Raw genomic sequence first — 18,080 nt, 5'->3', positions numbered from 1 at the left:
CAATCTGCTTTTTGTGGCCTGTGTGTTAGGCTCATGAGAAATCTGATGAGGTTTCACCACCCAAGTCTGCCCCTCTTACACAGAGAGACAGTTCTATAGTTTGCATTCTTGTAAAACAAGCAGGAGGACTTTAGTTAGACCCCTCAGCAACCACAGAAAACTTTGGCAGAGCAGTGTGTGTCTTATGACCCCACCTCTAGGGAGATGGAAGCAGACAGACCTTGGAACTCCCTGTACAGATGGTGTAGACTAATTGTCAGGCTCTAGCTTCAAGTAGAGCCTGTCTAAAAGTAAGGTAAAGAGTGAAAGAGAGAGAGACTTGATGCTCACCTCTGTCCTACTCACATAAAACCAAGCACATGTATGTGCCCTTGAATGCAAATGCAAACTCACTCACCTGTACACAGACACCAAGTAGACAGGGGGTATGGAGAAGAAGAAAAAATCATTAGTTAACATTTCATCTTTCAGAAATGATTGTGTTTCTAATGTGTGACAGCTACTTTTCGAACTGCAGTAATTGCGACTTTTGTTCATTCTAGTGAAAGGTCCTGCAAAATTGTGTTTGAATTTGATTCTCTTCTCATTAGATGAGTCTACTGAAGAGTAGGCAGTTGACTTCATGCTGTGAAGGGTTGTCTTAGTTAGGGTTTTACTGCTGTGAACAGACACCGTGACCAAGGCAAGTCTTATAAGAAACAACATTTAGTTGGGGCTGGCTTACAGGTTCAGAGGTTCAGTCCATTATCATCAAGGTGGGAGCATGGCAGTATCCAGGCAGGCATGGCGCAGGAGGAGCTGAGAGTTCTATGTCTTCATCCGAAGGCTCTAGTGGAAGACTGACTTCCAGGCAACTAGGGTGAGGATCTTATACCCACACCCACAGTGACACACCCATTCCAACCAGGTCACACCTATTCCAACAAGGCCACACCTTCAGATGGTGCCACTCCCTGGTCCAAGGATATACAAATCATCACAAGGGTGTACCCAGTACCACACACACATCCTCATCCAGAATGCAGAATTCCCTTCAGAACCTCCAGAAAGGAGCGATCATGACTTTGGCCCTGATCGGGAAGAGCAGAAGGATGCTGGAATTAATTTCAGAATTCACAAAGAGCAAACAAGGTTCTGCAGTCTCTGGGAAAGAAGGCAGGCAAGCCAAGTCATTATGGAGATCTCTGTACCCGTTTCTGAGTGGCTATGTCAACATACACCATGCCAGCAAGCAGAATCCTCTGAACATTTTATTCATGCAGAAAAGGAGATGGCTCATTTGCAGACACAAATGAGCTGGAAGGTGTCCCCACATTGGGTGGGTATATGGTCTACTGTACTGAGCTCCAGCCCCAGGCACACACAGTGTTCTAGTCAGCCACAGCCCACACATGCCCAGACACACAAAACATTATCATGATGGCTCTCTCTTTTTTTTCTCATGGTTTTGTTTCAGGTGTCTTTAGAAAATGTATACCTTAGAAGCTATCAGTATTTCTAAGAGTGGAAACTAGCCTGTGCTTTTTTCAGTCATTGTTTTTGTTTCATCACACATAACTGTGAAACATTAGGATAATAAAATGCTTCATCAATAATGAGTTCTCGGATACATACATGTGATTGTAGATACTAGCATGTGTTCAGGCAGAGAGTGAATGTGGGAATTGTGTGTAACTGTGTCCATGCAACTTTTAGTATGGTCTATCCTTCCTAACAGCATTCGTAAAGGGCTGTATATGTGTACCACTCATACTAGCCCTGGCTCTCCCACACCAACCATCAATCTAAATGATTCCCAAGAGAGATGGCCACAGGCTGATCTGGGCAGTCCCTCACCTGAGACTCCCAAGTGACTCTTCATTGTATCAGATTAGCAATAAAATCTAACACAGAGCCCCTTCTAGATGCTTCTGGGAAGAACACATCTATAAAGCTGTAGTGACATGAGATCAGTGACTAGGATCCCTGGCTCCAGGAGAAGTACAAGTCTCAGATTGAGAGCTGGTGGGTCAAACTCTGTCAGCCAGTTAGGATATAACTGCTTTGACTGTTTCTAGTCACTGCATTTTCATTTTTTTTTTAAATCACATTGTCTCACTCTGTAGTCAAGATGGTTTCCAGGTCACAACAGTCCTCCTGCTTCAGGCTCCTATATGTTAGGATTGAAGTCAGTCCCTTTAGTGGCATGGCCCAGAGCCTTGGGGCTGATACCTGGGAGGGCTTCTCTGACACACACTTTTTTCTTTAATCTTGCTGCCACATCTGAGGCTTGGAATGTGATCCTTGGAACCCATAGGGGGCGGCAGAGAACTGACTCCCACAGATTGATGGCCCTCTGTCTTGCACACATGGGCCCTGCTCATGTGCATGTGCAGACAGTAAATAAATGTAACACAAAGTTTTGTTGTTTTACGTGACAATTTTTAGGCCAGTGAGATTCACTCTGCAGCCCAACCTGGATCTGGTTCTTGTAGACAGTCCTTGTGTTAGGTGGTGGTGGTGGTGTGTTCTCTGCTGCCACAGAAGTTTGTATGTGCCCAGTAAATCAAGCTTGCCTGCTTGACGTTAATTTTACTGTATCAGGTGTTTCAATGATATATTTGCTTACTGATTCTCTGTCAAATAGCTATCAGCAATTCTCTTGACTTTCATTAAACTACTAGAAACCTTGAGGCTCGGGCACCAAACTTAAGGTTTATTATAATGTTTGGTTAGATCACTGTAGAATACATTTGTATAGAAGAATAACATTATAATTTACAAAATATGATTGATTTTATCTCTTTATAATGGATTTTTTAAAAAAAAAACTTTTCTCCTTTATACTTGACAGACTTAGTTCAGTGGCTTAACTATTTTTAGGGATCATGGATTACTCGACAAAACTTATCAACTATAAGAACCTTTAAATGCTAAAGTAAATACAAAACCTTCCTTCCTTCCCTCTCAGACCTTGCTCACATGGAGAACCTTTGGAGTCCCTGCCTCTCTGCTTAGTCACGCCCTGGTTTCAGTCACTCAGTTATGATATTTAGTGATTTTTATTGTCAGAGTTCCCTGAGATCAGCCAAGCTGTTTACAAACTCATCTCTCTCCTTTCTCCTAGTTGCAGCAGAGCTCATCCAGAATCACTTTTGTGTCATGGGTGACAGACTGAGGTGGTAAACAATCTTAGTGCAAAAGCATCTTTTTCTGGCATAGGCTACTCTGCCCAGTTTATGTGCTTCCAGAGAACTCAGGCGTACATGTGGACAAACACTCTGCAACTGAGCGAAGTCCACAGCCCATTCCCCAACTTTTATGTGGAGTCTCAAGTTTAGGAACTGATGGTGGATCTTATCTGGACTTATGGTTGCTGTGGATGTTGTTCATAGAAGGTAAGCAGAGGGGACCCTAAGCATATGACCAGGGTCTTTCTAAGCAGGGGTGGGTTTGGACACAGAGGGAAGGAGTCAGAAACAGAAACAATGCTATCCCAAGATGAAACGTGCCAAGGGACATGCGTGATCACCTGCAACTCCCAAAGCTCAGAAATAGATGGGGTAGAGCCACCTTGATGCCCCAGAAAGAACTGGTCCTGGTAAGAAAGAGAAGGTCAGGAGCTGTGCCAACCCCACCCAGCTGAAACTCCCCACTAGCCTGGTGACAGTTCTGTTCACCAGGCAGTGATTTTCTTAGTGCTACTCTTCATCCTGGGTCACCTGCTGGTGGGAAGCACAAAGGCCCACTTCACACTCATCTAGGTCGACAGGCCCCTCTTGACCTCTGGACAGGGACTCTCAGACATGACCTTCCAGGGAGTTGCACGATTGGCAGGCAGCCCATTAGAGTGTCAAGAGACTAACCATCATGGTGCACATTCTGTAGAATGAGACACTAGAATTTGGGGGCAGTGCTTGGGAGATGCCTCAGTTGCTGGAAATGCATGAAGACCAAAAAGTTCTAGTCCTGGCACCCACATTCAAAGTTGTTGCATACAGTGGTCACCCCTACTCTGGAGAGGCACAGAAAAGAGCTGAACTGGTGGACTCAAGAATTGGTGGGAGACATTTCTCAAAAAACAATGTGGAAGACCACAGAGGAGGGGCATCTGAGATTGACATCTGGCCTTCATGAGAAACTGCACACGAACATGCACACACAGGTGAAACACACACATGGCGGTGGCGGGGGGGGGGAGTTGCAGATGGGGAGATGAGACTAGAACTGGTCAAGGGTGGTTCTGTGGGTACAGTGCCCCAGAATCTACCACCCAGCTCACAGTGACACACACAGGTTGCCTCTGGTTGGCATAAAAATCCTATTCCTGCCTCCTAGAATTTGTAGCCTAGGCTTAAGTATGGTGATGTGTAGGAAAGTCTTATTTTCTTGTGGCACTTGAATCTTTTGCTAACAAAGCCCTCCTTGACTTCTCAGAATCTTCCCAGGAAGTTTGCTAGTGTACATCATAGGGCTGCTTCTTTGTGGTTCCCACGAGGATTCCACTTAAATGCAAAGGTGACAGCTGTCTAGAGTAGGCTATAGCAGTGCTTCAAGAACATGCAAGACACTGCTTCAACTTCAGTGCCCCAGTTGCTGTGTTACACATGTGCATTCAAAACCAAAGAGTAACAATTTGTCATGCATTAGTGATGTAGACCATGGAGAAGACAAATCTACTCACTTTGAACTTTCCTTGAATATTTTGTATGTATGGTCTTAAAGTGCCGATTCCCCTGTCTCCTCCTCCTAAGAGCAACCTCTCTGGCAACTATCATGTGTCAGTTGAACCTGAAGGATTTGCTCAGGCAGGGCATAGCTAGTGGTGACCAGCTGGAGTTTGTGTGCTGTCAGAGCTGAGCCTGCTTCCCTCCATCATTGTGGAAACCTTAGTCTCAGTGTAAGGTAGAGGCTGCCTTCAGGAGGCGACAAGGCCTTGGTGTTCATACAGCCATGAGAGAAGATACCACACCCAGAAAACAGCTGGAAGAACTGAGTTCAGTCCTATGCAAAACTGTATGACAACAATATCAGGTGGATATCACCCTACATCTCTTGTATCTTGGTCTTGAATTAGTCATCTTCACCAATACAAGAAATCAATTTCTGACCCCCAAAACAAGGCATTTATTTGTTGCACAGTGGCATGGCACCATTTCCCAAGAAGTATGAATACTTGTCTGATATGGCCTGACAAGATTTTCAGGATAGTTTGTAATCAGCCACTGTCTATTTAGATCTAGATCTAAGGGTCTTCTCTGCTCTGTATTAGCAGCATGTGGATTCACAACACCAAGGCTTCACAGCTCACTGATCCTCTTGTGGCTGCTGTTGGGCTCATTTAATCTATGCAAATGCCACAATGTCTCAGGTGACCTCTGTAACCTCTGAGGCATGAAGGGAAGGCAGCACATATCTGACATAAACTGATAAACAGCAGACTCGAGCAGGAAACCTAAGTGTCTTGTACATTTCTGCATTACAGTTTGTGTTGAGAGGCCTGGCACAGGAAGTCAGCAATATGAGGGTGGAGCTTAGACTGCATAATTTCCTGTATCTCATGAAACATGGCCGCTGAATGGTTTTACTAAGTGGACAGTGCACTGAGGCCTACATGTGTGGCAAGAGAATCATGTTCTCTACTGGAGGATAATATATAATAGATAATAATAAAAAGATAACCTATCTGAGCAATGATATTAGCACTTTGTGTGGTCATGGTCACTGACCCTAGCTAGTATGTTGATTCATAAGTACTCCATCTGCTTGAAAACTGGAGATGGCTTTACCGAGGCACAGGTGTTGGCAGTCCTGACCCAGGCAGCAGACATGTGCTGTGGATATATGAAAGTTCTTTTGAAAGTGCTAAAATGGGGTAAAGCAGAGATAACTGGGCAGGATTGTCCTTAAAATATTGTAACCCTGTGATGGTCACAACACAGTGACAGGTATATTCCTACCTCTTGCCCTATCATGTGACCTACATGAGCAGCAGTACGAGTATGGGACTGTTAGACATTCTCCTTTGTAAAGCAACTGTATGCTGAGTAGACACAGTCACTGGCTGCAGCAAGCTTTCCTTAGTGAGGGAGGTACTCAATGTCTACCTTCTAAAGCTGTGAGCAATTCATGTGATGCACAGCTACCTAACCAGGTTATCAATGACCAGGGCACTCATTTTCCAGACCATGCTGATAGTCCTGGGAACACGATGAGGCAGGACACTCATCTGCTGTATAACCCCCAGGCAGTAAGGTTGGTACCCATCTTGGCCAGTTGGATTGAAGCCCTCAGAGAAATATAAGCATTGAACGGCCCCACATGACTGTCCCTTATGCACACTAGGGGGCTCTGGCAGTTTCCCCAAAGACTGACCCTGTCCGAGCTGCACCCAGATTATCCACTGCCAGAGCTGATGGGTGAGCAGAGCACTGCTGTAGTATAGAGAACGCCTCAGGTCCCAGGTAGTAGGCTTCCCATGTTTTCGTATGCTATGTCACCCAGCATTTATGTTCAAGGCTATTCTTGTTCACTGGCCGTATTTTAGAATTTCCATAAATTTTAATTGTGTTATCACTGTTCTTGTGTCTTAGGCATGGTTCTTTTTGGAATTTAGCTTTTGTTTTGCTCTTGAGTGTGTCTGGGAGGAATTCTGTCTGAGACGTGTATCCTGGACTTTCATAAGTCATCACTGTTACTTTGTTTTCACTGGCGAATTTTACTTTTCCATATCAGAACATGTTAGTGAGTGAGGGGGGTCACCACCCAGGGGGTAGAGGTGCTTTTAGGGGTGAGGCTCACTAGGGATACATGAATAAATATTTTGCAGCCTGTGTAATTTTTATCAGTAAACAGTAGCTGGGGAGGTAATAGTGTGTATTCTTTGCTTACAGTAATGTTTAAAATAATGTCTAATATTCCTGGAGTCAAATACTTAGTTTTGATCTTAATAGACTTAATCCATGTCTCCAAGTCAACAATTAGAATCCCGGCATTGCTCTATTCCTCAACACAGTGTCCCCCATGATCCAGGGCCTGACGTTATGGGCGTTATTTACCTACTGTGTGTTACATTTTGTCAATAATTTTGTTTGTTCCTCTCTGCTGTGGCCATCTAGCTATTTTATGTTAAGTAGCCCCAGGCTCAGAATTATTGCCATCGATCTTTTGTAGGTCTTTGAGTTGTCTGACTTCCCCAGGTTTGTGTTACACATCTGCCATCTGCTCAGGGATGGAAAGGAAGCTCAAGGCTTGGCAGTAAAGGTTACCATGGAAGCAGAGCCAGCAGGAAACTACATTAGGGCTGCACAGGGATGAGTGTCAGTGCCTCAGGGATACCGCAATGCAAACAGCAGAGGTGAAAGCAGTGGTGGGTGCCTTAACTCACCAGCACATCCAGGTCTCTGCCCACACAAAGGCTTTCCACATTGAGTGCTGCTGTGATCTTTGGTGGTGACTAGTTAAAAGAGGTGGTGCCAGTTTTTACTATTATTTTCAAACTCAATGAGAGAAGAAATATACATATATTCTACCAGGAACGTCCACTGTCTTAGTTAGGGTTTTACTGCTGTGAACAGCCACCATGACCAAGGCAAGTCTTATAAGAAACAACATTTAATTGGGGTTGGCTTACAGATTCACAGTTTCAGTCCATTATCATCAAGGTGGGAGCATGGCAGCATCTAGACAGGCATGGCACAGGCAGAGCTGAGAGTTCTACATCTTCATCCAAAGGCTGCTAGTGAAAGACTGACTTCCAGGCAACTAGGGTGAGGATCTTATGCCCACATCCACAGTGACACACCTACTCCAACCAGGTCAAACCTATTCCAACAAAGCCACACTTCCAAATGGTGCCACTCCCTGGCTCAAGAAAATACAAACCATAACATCTACCTTTTTCTTCTTTTTCTTTCTTTCTTTTTTTTCTTTCTTTCTTTCTTTCTTTCTTTCTTTCTTTCTTCTTCTTCTTCTTCTTCTTCTCCTTCTTCTTCTTCTTCTTCTTCTTCTTCTTCTTCTTCTTCTTCTTCTTCTTCTTCTTCTTCTTCTTGTTCTTCTTCTTGTTCTTCTTCTTGTTGTTCTTCTTCTTGTTCTTCTTCTTGTTGTTCTTCTTGTTGTTGTTCTTCTTGTTCTTCTTCTTCTTGTTCTTCTTCTTGTTCTTCTTGTTCTTGTTCTTCTTGTTCTTGTTCTTGTTCTTCCTTCCTTCCTTCATTCCTTCCTTCTTTCTTTCTTCCTTTCTTCTTCTTCTTCTTCTTCTTCTTCTTCTTCTTCTTCTTCTTCTTCTTCTTCTTCTTCTTCTTCTTCTTCTTCTTCTTTTCTTCTTCTTCTTCTCCTTCTCCTTCTTCTCCTTCTCCTTCTTCTTCTCCTCCTCCTTCTCCTCCTTTCTTCTCCTCCATTCTTCTTCTTTATTTTTTGTTTTTTGTTTTTCGAGACAGGGTTTCTCTGTGCAGTCCTGCGTGCCTCTGCCTCCCAAGTGCTGGAATTACAGGTGTGCCCCACCACTACCCGGCCCCATATTTTTTTTAAAAGAACATTCACTTTTAGATGGACAGTTTCAGCTTTCCATCATAAATTTTTAAATACCATGGAGCAAAAAAGTATTCTGGAGTGGCACATGGCATTTGTGAACATACAACTTTAATCACTGAGTGACTGACTCAAGCAAAATTAAACATGCTGGCAGTGAGTTGAGTCATGTGTGTCAAGGACATTATAGTGTATGCTTCGTTTTTGTTTAGTATTTAGGTTTAAATATCATCTGTCTGAAAACTGTTTATGTAAGTTTAGCACAGTTGGTAGACGATAAAATGTAGCATTGACCTTAACTTCCTCTTTGAGAAAACTAATCCTATTGCTGTAATCATATTCTCATGTTGAGAGAACTCATCACGTTTTCTCAGTATAAATTATTGGTTCCTAGACACAGAAACAATTTTGTTTTGTTTTTTTCAGATCTGGATCATGAATACAGTTTTTAGCATGACAGGCAAAACACTCAACACCTGAGGTATGTATCTAGCTCTAAAAATTGTAGAGAAAGTTCAAAGTGTGTGTTTCACGACTGAACTCTAAAGAGCTCTTAGCGTTCCCACTGCACATTGCCTTTCATTGTCTCTCCCTTGAGTGTGGAATGGACCAATGCTGATTGAAATTAATCTCAACAAACAAGCAAGTTGACAAATGAATAGACTTTAAGAAAGTCGTTAAGCTGTGCTGCTGAGATCCTCAATGTCCAGACAGCTTTCTTGAGCTCAGTGCAGGATATAAGACTCCCTTTTCTTAGCTGGGCTTCTTCTCTGTCTCATCTGTGGAGCCTTACCCATATATCCTCTACTTAGGAACTGTCACATAGCCTTGGTGAGGTTACAGCTTCAGCTTCTTTTCTCCTGATAAGAACCTGTTCATAAAATCCTGGAATTCCTCTACTTGCAAAGGAGGCCTTCTTAGGTACCAGCCCTAGTCAATAATACTTACCCATCTAGGAAATCGCTAGCCTCTTTCCAAAGATTATTTGGTTCTTGATTTACACCAAATAAAGTTGAGCTGCCTCTGTGAAGCTAATCCTGAAAGTCTGTCATGTACCCAGGGCCATCCAAATCCTGTTCTTTGACTCTGTCCATTCATGTGGCAGCAGCCTCCAGGGAGAATGGAGAAGCACAGAATGTAATATATAAAAGAAATCCATAAGAAAAAGTCATACGTACAATGATAGAAAAAATATTTAAATTCCTATTCCTCAGTTACTGACAGAGAATGGAATAGTTAAGAAAACTGGACTCCAGAAGAAAGGAAGTAATCTTTATCAGATTAGGTGTCAATAGAATGTCTTCCCAGGAGATTTACCATCTAGCCTTCTTCCTAAGGTGCCAGTGACAAACTAAGGCAGGATCTGGTCTGGGAGCCAGGGAGCGCTTAGGCATTATTTACAGAGCATAGGTTAGGGGTTACCCTCAGAGGTGCAAGTGTTCCTCCCTGCAAAATTGCACCAGAAATGTTATTACCCAGTGAGGTTGATGTCTTCTCCAAGCCTACATTGATGGAGGTCCCCTCCCCTAGTCTTTCCTGGCCTGTATACTCTAACTCCTCTGCCAGGCCAAGTGCAATTAGGGAAGAGTTGCACACATGACTTGGTTGTGCTGAGGACTCTGTTCCTAGTTTGCAGATGGTCCTCTTGTTCACCCGCCTGATAGAAGGAAACAAAGAGAAAGGTAACACTAACACACACACACACCACACACACACACACACACACACACACACACACAGAGAGAGAGAGAGAGAGAGAGAGAGAGAGAGAGAGAGAGAGAGAGAGAGAGAGAGATGCATGCCCACATGTCAGCAAGGTGATGGCCTGGGCAGGATGGATCCAGGTCTCCAGGGAGGGTACTGAGTGGACTCAATGGGATGTTTTTGGTTTCTCTGTAGGCTTTTCTGTGTTATTGGGTAGGCATGTGTGACATGACCCTCAGTAACCACACAAGGTCAAACATTGCAGGATCTACTCTGGACCCTGCTCTTGTCAGAGAGGAAGGCAGACTATGGGCAGTCACTGCCCTATCACCCAGGCTTTGGTAAGTGTTGATAGGGGCTCGGGTTGCATCAAGTTGAGTAGGGTCTCCTGGGATAGGTATTCTCTGTGCCTGTCCTGGAAGTGCAGGTAGAGATTCTCCTATCTTGGAACTGGGGATGAAAATTCGTGATTGTTGTCTTTGCACATCATTCTGTACAGTGACAAATACATCAAGGTGGGGCAGAGAAGGGAAGACATTGGGCCACACCTGAATGGGATCTTTACATGGTTGCCTCATCCTGAAAAACCATAGCCTTTTGTTGTCTCTGTAATGACAGCAAGATTGATACTATCTGCACAGTGATGGGACTGTGAGAATGACCCCTCTAAGTGACCATGCCTTCCCATGGGCCCTGTCTCTCCATAAACTGCACTGAGGCAGAAGCAATGCTGAACTTACCCTGCTCCATCACTGTAGGACAGAAACCACTGTGCTGAAAGATAGGAGCAGGAACCCAGAAGCAGCTCCTGCCTGGGAAGGAGCCATGAGCAGGCAAGGAAGAACTCCAGAAAGAAAAAGAGTTTCCTTGCAGGGACCAAACCAAGTTTATTACCAGGAGGCATGGGGAAAACAATGGCTTAGCAGATGGGACATCTTCTGGAAGATCCTGGTGTGGGGAGGCATGGATGGATTGAGCCCCCTGCTCCTTGACTTACTCTGGTAAGGTCTACCTGGGGTCAGAGGCTCCCTGGGCAGCAACTGAAGGCCAAGAGCAGTCATTTTCCCTTTGCTTGACTGGATGGTTCTCTTTGGGACTCAGGAACCAGCCACGGCCCATTCCTTTTCTTGTACTTTGATGTGGGTCAAAGGCTTTATGGTCAATACCTGGCTGCTGTTCATCTCTAATTTCTCTGTATCTGAATGAATGCTTTTTCCCCTCGGGACTTCTGTGTGGACAGTGACCCATTACAATCTTTGTTCTACATAGGTCACAGGCTCTCTGGTCTGCAAGGCCTGGCTCCTGTTTGTCTCCAATTCTGCTGTACCTACATGGAAGGTCAAACTCCTTGGGCATGTGGAAAGGGTCCAAGCCCATCTCCCTCTTTACTTGGTTCTGATGTTGATCATAGGCTCTCAGGTCTTCAGTCCCTGACTGCAGTTCATCTCCAGTTTCTCTGTATGTGAAGGGACAGTTATGCTTATCAGGGATTGCGGCATGGCCACAGCTCTTTCTGCCTGGTACTCTGCTATGATCTGTGTCATACACACCCTCAGAAGGATAGGATGAGCCACCGAGCTGGGATGTCAGTGATTCCACTTTACACATTTGTACCTTTGGTTGTTCTCCTTCAGTCTTTTCCAGTATCTGGACTAGAATACTCACGAGGGATTGTATTTCAGCTACCATATTATAGATGACCTTGTATCTTGTTACAACCTCCTGCATTTGGACAGTAGATGCTGGGGGGTGATCATTCTGTAAAGAATCCCCCTGCCTGTTATATTTTCTGCTGAAGTTTTCATATTGTAATGGATTCCTTCTGATATTCTTCCAAGAGTATTTAGAAGTTATCTCTCCTTTTCCTGGTTTCCAGGTTGTATCATTGAGCTGGGTGGAGCTTGGGATGGAAGGCCTCACTCCCCCAAGGCTTTCCTCCTGACATATGCCTGTAGATCTTATAATACTCTGCCTCTCTTCATGGTGATGAAGCCACTTGGGATCCAACAGTTTGATTTTATCCTTCAGGACACTGATCTCTTTAGTTTCCACCCTTTCATGTGTCTTCATGAGGACATCACCTAAGCCCTGGAAAGCTTGGGTGTTTTGGCATGTGTTTTGGGAGTGGGGCCATGAGTGCTGTAAAGGCAAGCTGACCTTGGCAGGATGTACTGTACTGGGTCCATCTGGATTATGTTTCACAAGCCAGGCCTCTGGCTGCTCCTTTGATAGCAAGTCAACTTTACTGTATGCTTGTGGTTTTAGACCTGAGTCCTGTGAGTGCTGTGTGGTAGGTGTTTGGAGATGGCCTGGGTTTTTGTTGTCCTCTAAAGATCCAAAGTTCCTGGGATCCATACTGATGGCTTGGTCATTGTCAATGTCACTGGATCCCAGACTCACTGTCCATGCAGGAGGTGGCTCTTCTTTTTCCTCCACTATATTGCTTTGTTTGGCTGTTGAAGGTGGGATATTTTCTTCAGGATCAATCACTATCACCCGCCAGCAGGGTTGTCCTGAGTCCACATTCATAAATCTCTTCCATGGTGGAAGCTTGGGTATTTTGGGGCTGGTATTTGGTTGCAGCTTGCCTTTTCCCGTGCATTGGATAGTTCTACTCTGTGGGGGTTTTGCCTGGAAGCAAAAAGCAGGTTGCTGAATACTCAGGTATCCCTGCAATGAATCTGGTTGTGCTTTTGAGGGCCCATGGCTGGCAGCAGGTGGAGGTGTTCTTTGGGTCTCCTGAACTTCTGCAGGTGAGAATGTAAAGTCAGCACTTTCAAGCCTGTCATTTGAAATACTGTCCACCCTTGTCCCTCCTGGATCCTGGTGATGTAAATTTTCCAGGACCATGGCAGCCTTGGCATAGTATTCAGCCTTGGAACGACAGATGGGTGAGGAGGCAAACCCAACCTGGGGAACTTTTGAGGCTGGAACTTCAGGTGGGGTCAGATCCCTTGCCTCAAGGTCCTCCTGATGTGGTCTCCTTCTGTGTTTCTTTGGGAGCTTTGTGCTCTTTGATTCCAGCTTCCTTTCAGTGTTTGAGTCAAGGAAGAAATGTTGCTCCGAAGGGTTCATGTAGGACAGAGTGTCTGTCCTCAGTGCAGGGTTCCTGGATTTTAGCGCCTTCCCAGGGCTGTTACTTGAAGTGCAAGGCACATCTTTGACTCCTAGACCAATACCCTTCTTGATGGTGTTATGTATATCACAGGTTGCTATGTCCTCCTTTACGGGTACCCCCAAGGGAACAGACTCAATCATTTTGCTAAATTTGTAGGGTTTGGAGTAGAGGATGGAGGGCTGGGCAGCCTGGGAGAGTTGAGACCTGCTTTTACAATAATGATCACTGTTTGCTGGGAAATGTTCCTGAAACTGGGTCAGTTTCCTGGAGGGGTGGAGTGTGACAGGAGTTCCTAGTGGTTCTCCCATATTAGGTGCCTTGTCTTCATTCTGTGGCTCCTCATTGTTATGGATGATCTGACAATTCTCAGGAAGGATGGATGCTGACCTGATACCTGTAGTGTGCTGGGTGCCCTTGGACAAGTTCTGAGTGGGCTTACAAATAGCTTCTTGATGTTTTCGGATATCAGAAACTGTGGTGTTTTTCCAATACAGTCCATGTGGCAAGGACTGGTATTCAGTTGTTAGTGGTGTCTGTGTCCCTCTCTCAGTGGTAGGACATGCTATTCTACAGGTCCTTCTCTTGAAACAAGGTGGCATTTGGTTTGATGTAGAGCTTGGGACCATTTCCATTTCTTGGAACCATGCCACACCTTCCACACTTGGTGTCACAAGTTTCAGAGGCAATGGCAGGTCCTGGGAAAGCTGTGGTTGTCCTTCCCCCTGGGCTAGAGCTTGGGCAGGGCCACAGGCATCACAAAACCTCACGGTTTTCCGTTCTGACAAGGTAGGGCTTCTGAGGATATGGGCAGTAGCCAGAAGTGACTCAGGGAACAGAGAGGAAATGCCCCAGAATATGTAACTAAACTCCTTCCATATAAGATGTTCCAAGACCTTGAGGTAAGACAACTGCTGAAAGAGAGGAAGGTGATCCATTTTGTGAAGAGGGTCCCACATGGGTTGTGGTGGGGAGTCCTGGAGCAGTTGCTTAGTGGAACTGCAAAAGACAGCAGGCAAAACATCAGCCCCAAGCAGAGGATCAAGAGAGCCATCAGTCTGTGTAAATATGGCACCTGTAGCCATACAGTGACTCATTGCCTCCATATCACATGTTCCTTATTCTCTCATCCAACAGGGCTGTCTTCCCATCCCACCCTGCACAGCATCTCCAGATTCTGAGTTCACAATCTGGCTTGAAAATTCCCATAAGACAAAGATTTCTTACATTCTCATAGGTTGTGATGGAGTCTTGGTCTCTTCCACATATTTTCTTCCATCTCTACAACCTGGAGATAGTTAAGTAAGAATAGGACAAGGAATGAGATCACTGAGGAGTGAGGCATCTCTCTTATGATCACCTCTGCAAGGACTCTAATGCTCAACTATCATAGTGCAAGGAACACTGAAAATGAGAAAGGGAAATGGAGGGATCTCATCTCTCCATTACACTTTCTTTCTTTTTTTTTTTTGAGACAGGGTTTCTCTGTATAGCCCTAGCTGTCCTGGAACTCACTTTGTAGACCAGGCTGGCCTCTCGAACTCAGAAATCCGCCTGCCTCTGCCTCCCGAGTGCTGGGATTAAAGGCGTGTGCCACCACGCACGGCCCTCCATTACACTTTCTTGCTCCTCCCTCAAACTGTGTTATTCCACTTACAACATATAATGCCCCGAGGATCAGTTATCTGAAAGAGAAATACAGAAGGGAGTACTGAAGCTACCTGCTGTCAGGTGGACATGGAGATCCCTATACAGGGGCACAGCATCAGTCCAGTGTCTTGATCAACACTCACATGTGTAGCTCCCATCCTAGCCCCTCCACAGCTTCTTTCTGTCACAAAACTTGGGTGTTCCCTGATTCTACTTTCCTTCCCAGAAATCCCTCTTCCTTCCTGCATATCATGTCCTTGGACACATGGCTCTCTCATCAAGAACCTGGTCATTAAAGGGCCAGCCAGATGGAATATCTCACCACAGGAAAGCAGATGTTTACCTTTTCCAGTAGCAGTTTCCTTCCTGGTCTTGTTCTGCTCCATCCTCACATCCTGCCATTTAGAAACAACACAAACGAGCTGGGGCTGTTCTTCCTCTCTCTGCTATGCAAGCTGCCTGCTCTCTTTGGTCATTGACTACATGAAATCTGCATTTCCCAGTGTGTGCTCTCTCTCAGCCATGCTTGCCTCATTAACACTGTACTCACTTCCTTATTGCCTTGTTGGAAAATTTGCAAAAGTGGCTATATATGCTACACATACCAGGGATGTGCTCAGTCAGTGTTCCTCAGACAGGATCCTACCCAAGGCTGAGCTCTGCAGCTGCCTTTGGGCTGACAGGTGTTACCTGCTCCCTAAGAGCAAAGGAGACTCAAGCCCTGATCTGAGGCCCTTGGTCTTATCACCTGCTTGTTGTCAGCACAGCACAGACAAATCAAGAGCCTCAGCAGAGGACAGATGTTCTCCTCTGAGCTTCTCCTGTGTCTCCACCAACTCAGAAATGCAGTCTGTCCATGGAGTCTCAGTGGTCCTTAGTGGTCTCCTTGTACAGATGCTCTGGGAGCTCTGGGCAGACACCTCAGAGACACTCTCACCTCTGCCCTGCCTGTCAGCCCTTTCAGACTCTTTCTGGAAATTTCCCCTCACCAGTCTTTAGCTAGAATTTAGATACTTTGTAGGTTCGTCCTTCTTCCATCCTTCCTTCTCCACCATTTTTTCCACCCATTCCATCCCCAAATACTAGATAGGAAAAAAAAGATAGAGGGGAAATGGGGAGACATTATTCTTAAGCTATTTTCTGCTGATTAGGCGGGTTTAGTTACTTAGGGCAAGTTTAATCTTCATTGTGGGGATATCCAGGATATCTTCTTCTTCCTTCTGTTCACGAGAATAGTTAACAAGGCACAAACACCAGCAATGGATAACACCCAACAACAACCAACTGCCAAATGTGCCTCTAAAGCACATAGCATTTATATATCCTCTGAAAGTTCCTAGAATTCTAAAAGTCATAAGAACAATGAAATTTTCTGCTGTTGACAAATTCATGCTACTGCTTGAACATGAGGTAAAGCACAGTCAGTTGCTGTGAGCATTCTGAAGCAGCCCCATGTACACCTGAGTTTACACACACACACACACACACACACACACACACACACACACACATTTATACCACAATTTGTCACTACACCTGTATTTCTATGAAATGTGGGAGTAGGAGTCATGAACAACAGACTGTTGCTCCATTGTGTGTGAACCAAGAGTCTCCTCACCTCTGAGATGTCACTTTCACTTTCTGGTGGTGGTGACACTGGGCAGTCCTTCAGGAATGGCAGTAGTAGGAAAAAGAGTCCAGCTCCACACAAAAAGGCAATGCCCATGTCCATTACTATGTCCATGCAGCTGGGACTCATCCATGTGTCACTAATGCTATTCATCAGAGTGAGAAAATTCTCCATCTTCTGAACAGCAGAGCAGCTCTCAGGCTACTGAGTCCTAGGGCACAGGTTGATGTGTGTCATGAAATCTCAGGCCACATCACACAGCTGTGACCTCCTCATCACAAAGGGCTCCTGGCAGGAGAGAGGGTGCCACAGCCCCTCCCCAGCCTCCAGCCTATGGTCCCATCCTGTGTCCTTTCCCTGCTCCCTCCTTCCAAATCCTGTTGCTGAATCAGGCACACATCGACCTTTGTCCATCCTTTGTTCTTTCTTTCTGAGCATCAATATTTCTCTGTGTAGGCATATATTTTACCCAACTTACTTTTATAAGAGTTCACCCTCCCCTCTGACACACAACCCACCAGAACTTGTGGAAAAGGAATGTTATTGGGACATGAGTGAAGTAGGCCAACTTGGAAATGGTTCTTTTCAAAAATCCCAATCTTCTTTCTTACTGGTCCAGTCCCCTAGCAAATAGCAAACATGAATTAGCAGCTCTAGTTAGGTCTAGTCCAGATACCACCACACATGAGTCAGCAAGGGCAGTTCATTCGAGAAGAAACTGTGAGGTTCACCAGTAGGGCCATTTCCAAAGAAATTGCAAGAAGCCTCTGGAATCTCATCAGAAGTTCCCTGGTGAGTCTTTGAAGAAGACATCATAGGCTAAGCTCAGCAATAAAATGTAGGGTGAACCAATACAAGCTTGTCAGCAGCAATGATTAGGAAGGCAGAGCAAGGCAAGCCAAAGCTGGAGCTCCCACTGTCTGTGGGGTCTTTCTAATGTTTCCTTCTAAACATCATGCATCCCTTCACATGTGTACTATACAACATCCTCACCTGTGTGTGTGCAGTGACCCTGGTGATAATGATTTCTGGACAGCTTTGTCCCTTCAAGTGTGGTTTTGTTCTTCTTCCTGTTCTTCATCTCCTTCTCATTATCCTTTTCTTCATACTCCTTTTTCTTGTTTTTCTTCTCCTCCTTTGTTGAGACTGTAGTACATCCTTCTGTGCATGAAGGGGCTCGAACAGTTAGAGTGACACTAGCTGAAGATGACAGTGAGATTTAGACCTGGTGACACAAGAAGAATGCAAGTAAGGCAAAACAGGATAAAAAAATTGAAAGCAAATTCAAGAAAAACTTTACGGATACTGGTGTAAGAGTAGGGTATGTTTGAGGCAAACCTATCAGAAATGATTATTTCTGTGATATCATTTCTCCAGGGAGCACCTGGGTGCCCTCACCTTGAGCATCATGAATGGCATACAGTTCACTCAAGTGGCAGGAGAGGTGTTGAGGGGATTCCTGGGGCAGCTGGTCAC

At 45.0% G+C, this 18,080-nt stretch overlaps 1 protein-coding gene across 1 annotated transcript; it reads right to left on the bottom strand.

The window, feature by feature from the left end:
- Positions 1-11,084: 11,084 nt before the first annotated feature.
- Positions 11,085-16,791, bottom strand: LOC110307672 (spermatogenesis-associated protein 31E1-like). The gene is made up of 4 exons (XM_085830754.1): positions 16,593-16,791; positions 15,318-15,369; positions 14,552-14,612; positions 11,085-14,323 (listed from the first exon to the last, which is right to left on the bottom strand). Exons 1-4 carry the CDS (start codon positions 16,776-16,778, stop codon positions 11,218-11,220), a joined length of 3,405 nt encoding a protein of 1,134 aa, XP_085686880.1. The 5' UTR covers positions 16,779-16,791; the 3' UTR covers positions 11,085-11,217.
- Between the last annotated feature and the right edge of the window lie 1,289 nt (positions 16,792-18,080).

The sequence above is a fragment of the Mus caroli genome, unplaced genomic scaffold, assembly GCF_978045245.1.
Source record: "Mus caroli unplaced genomic scaffold, Mus_caroli_1 scaffold_15, whole genome shotgun sequence".
NCBI lineage: Eukaryota > Metazoa > Chordata > Mammalia > Rodentia > Muridae > Mus > Mus caroli.
This window is presented reverse-complemented; position numbering and strand designations above follow the sequence as displayed.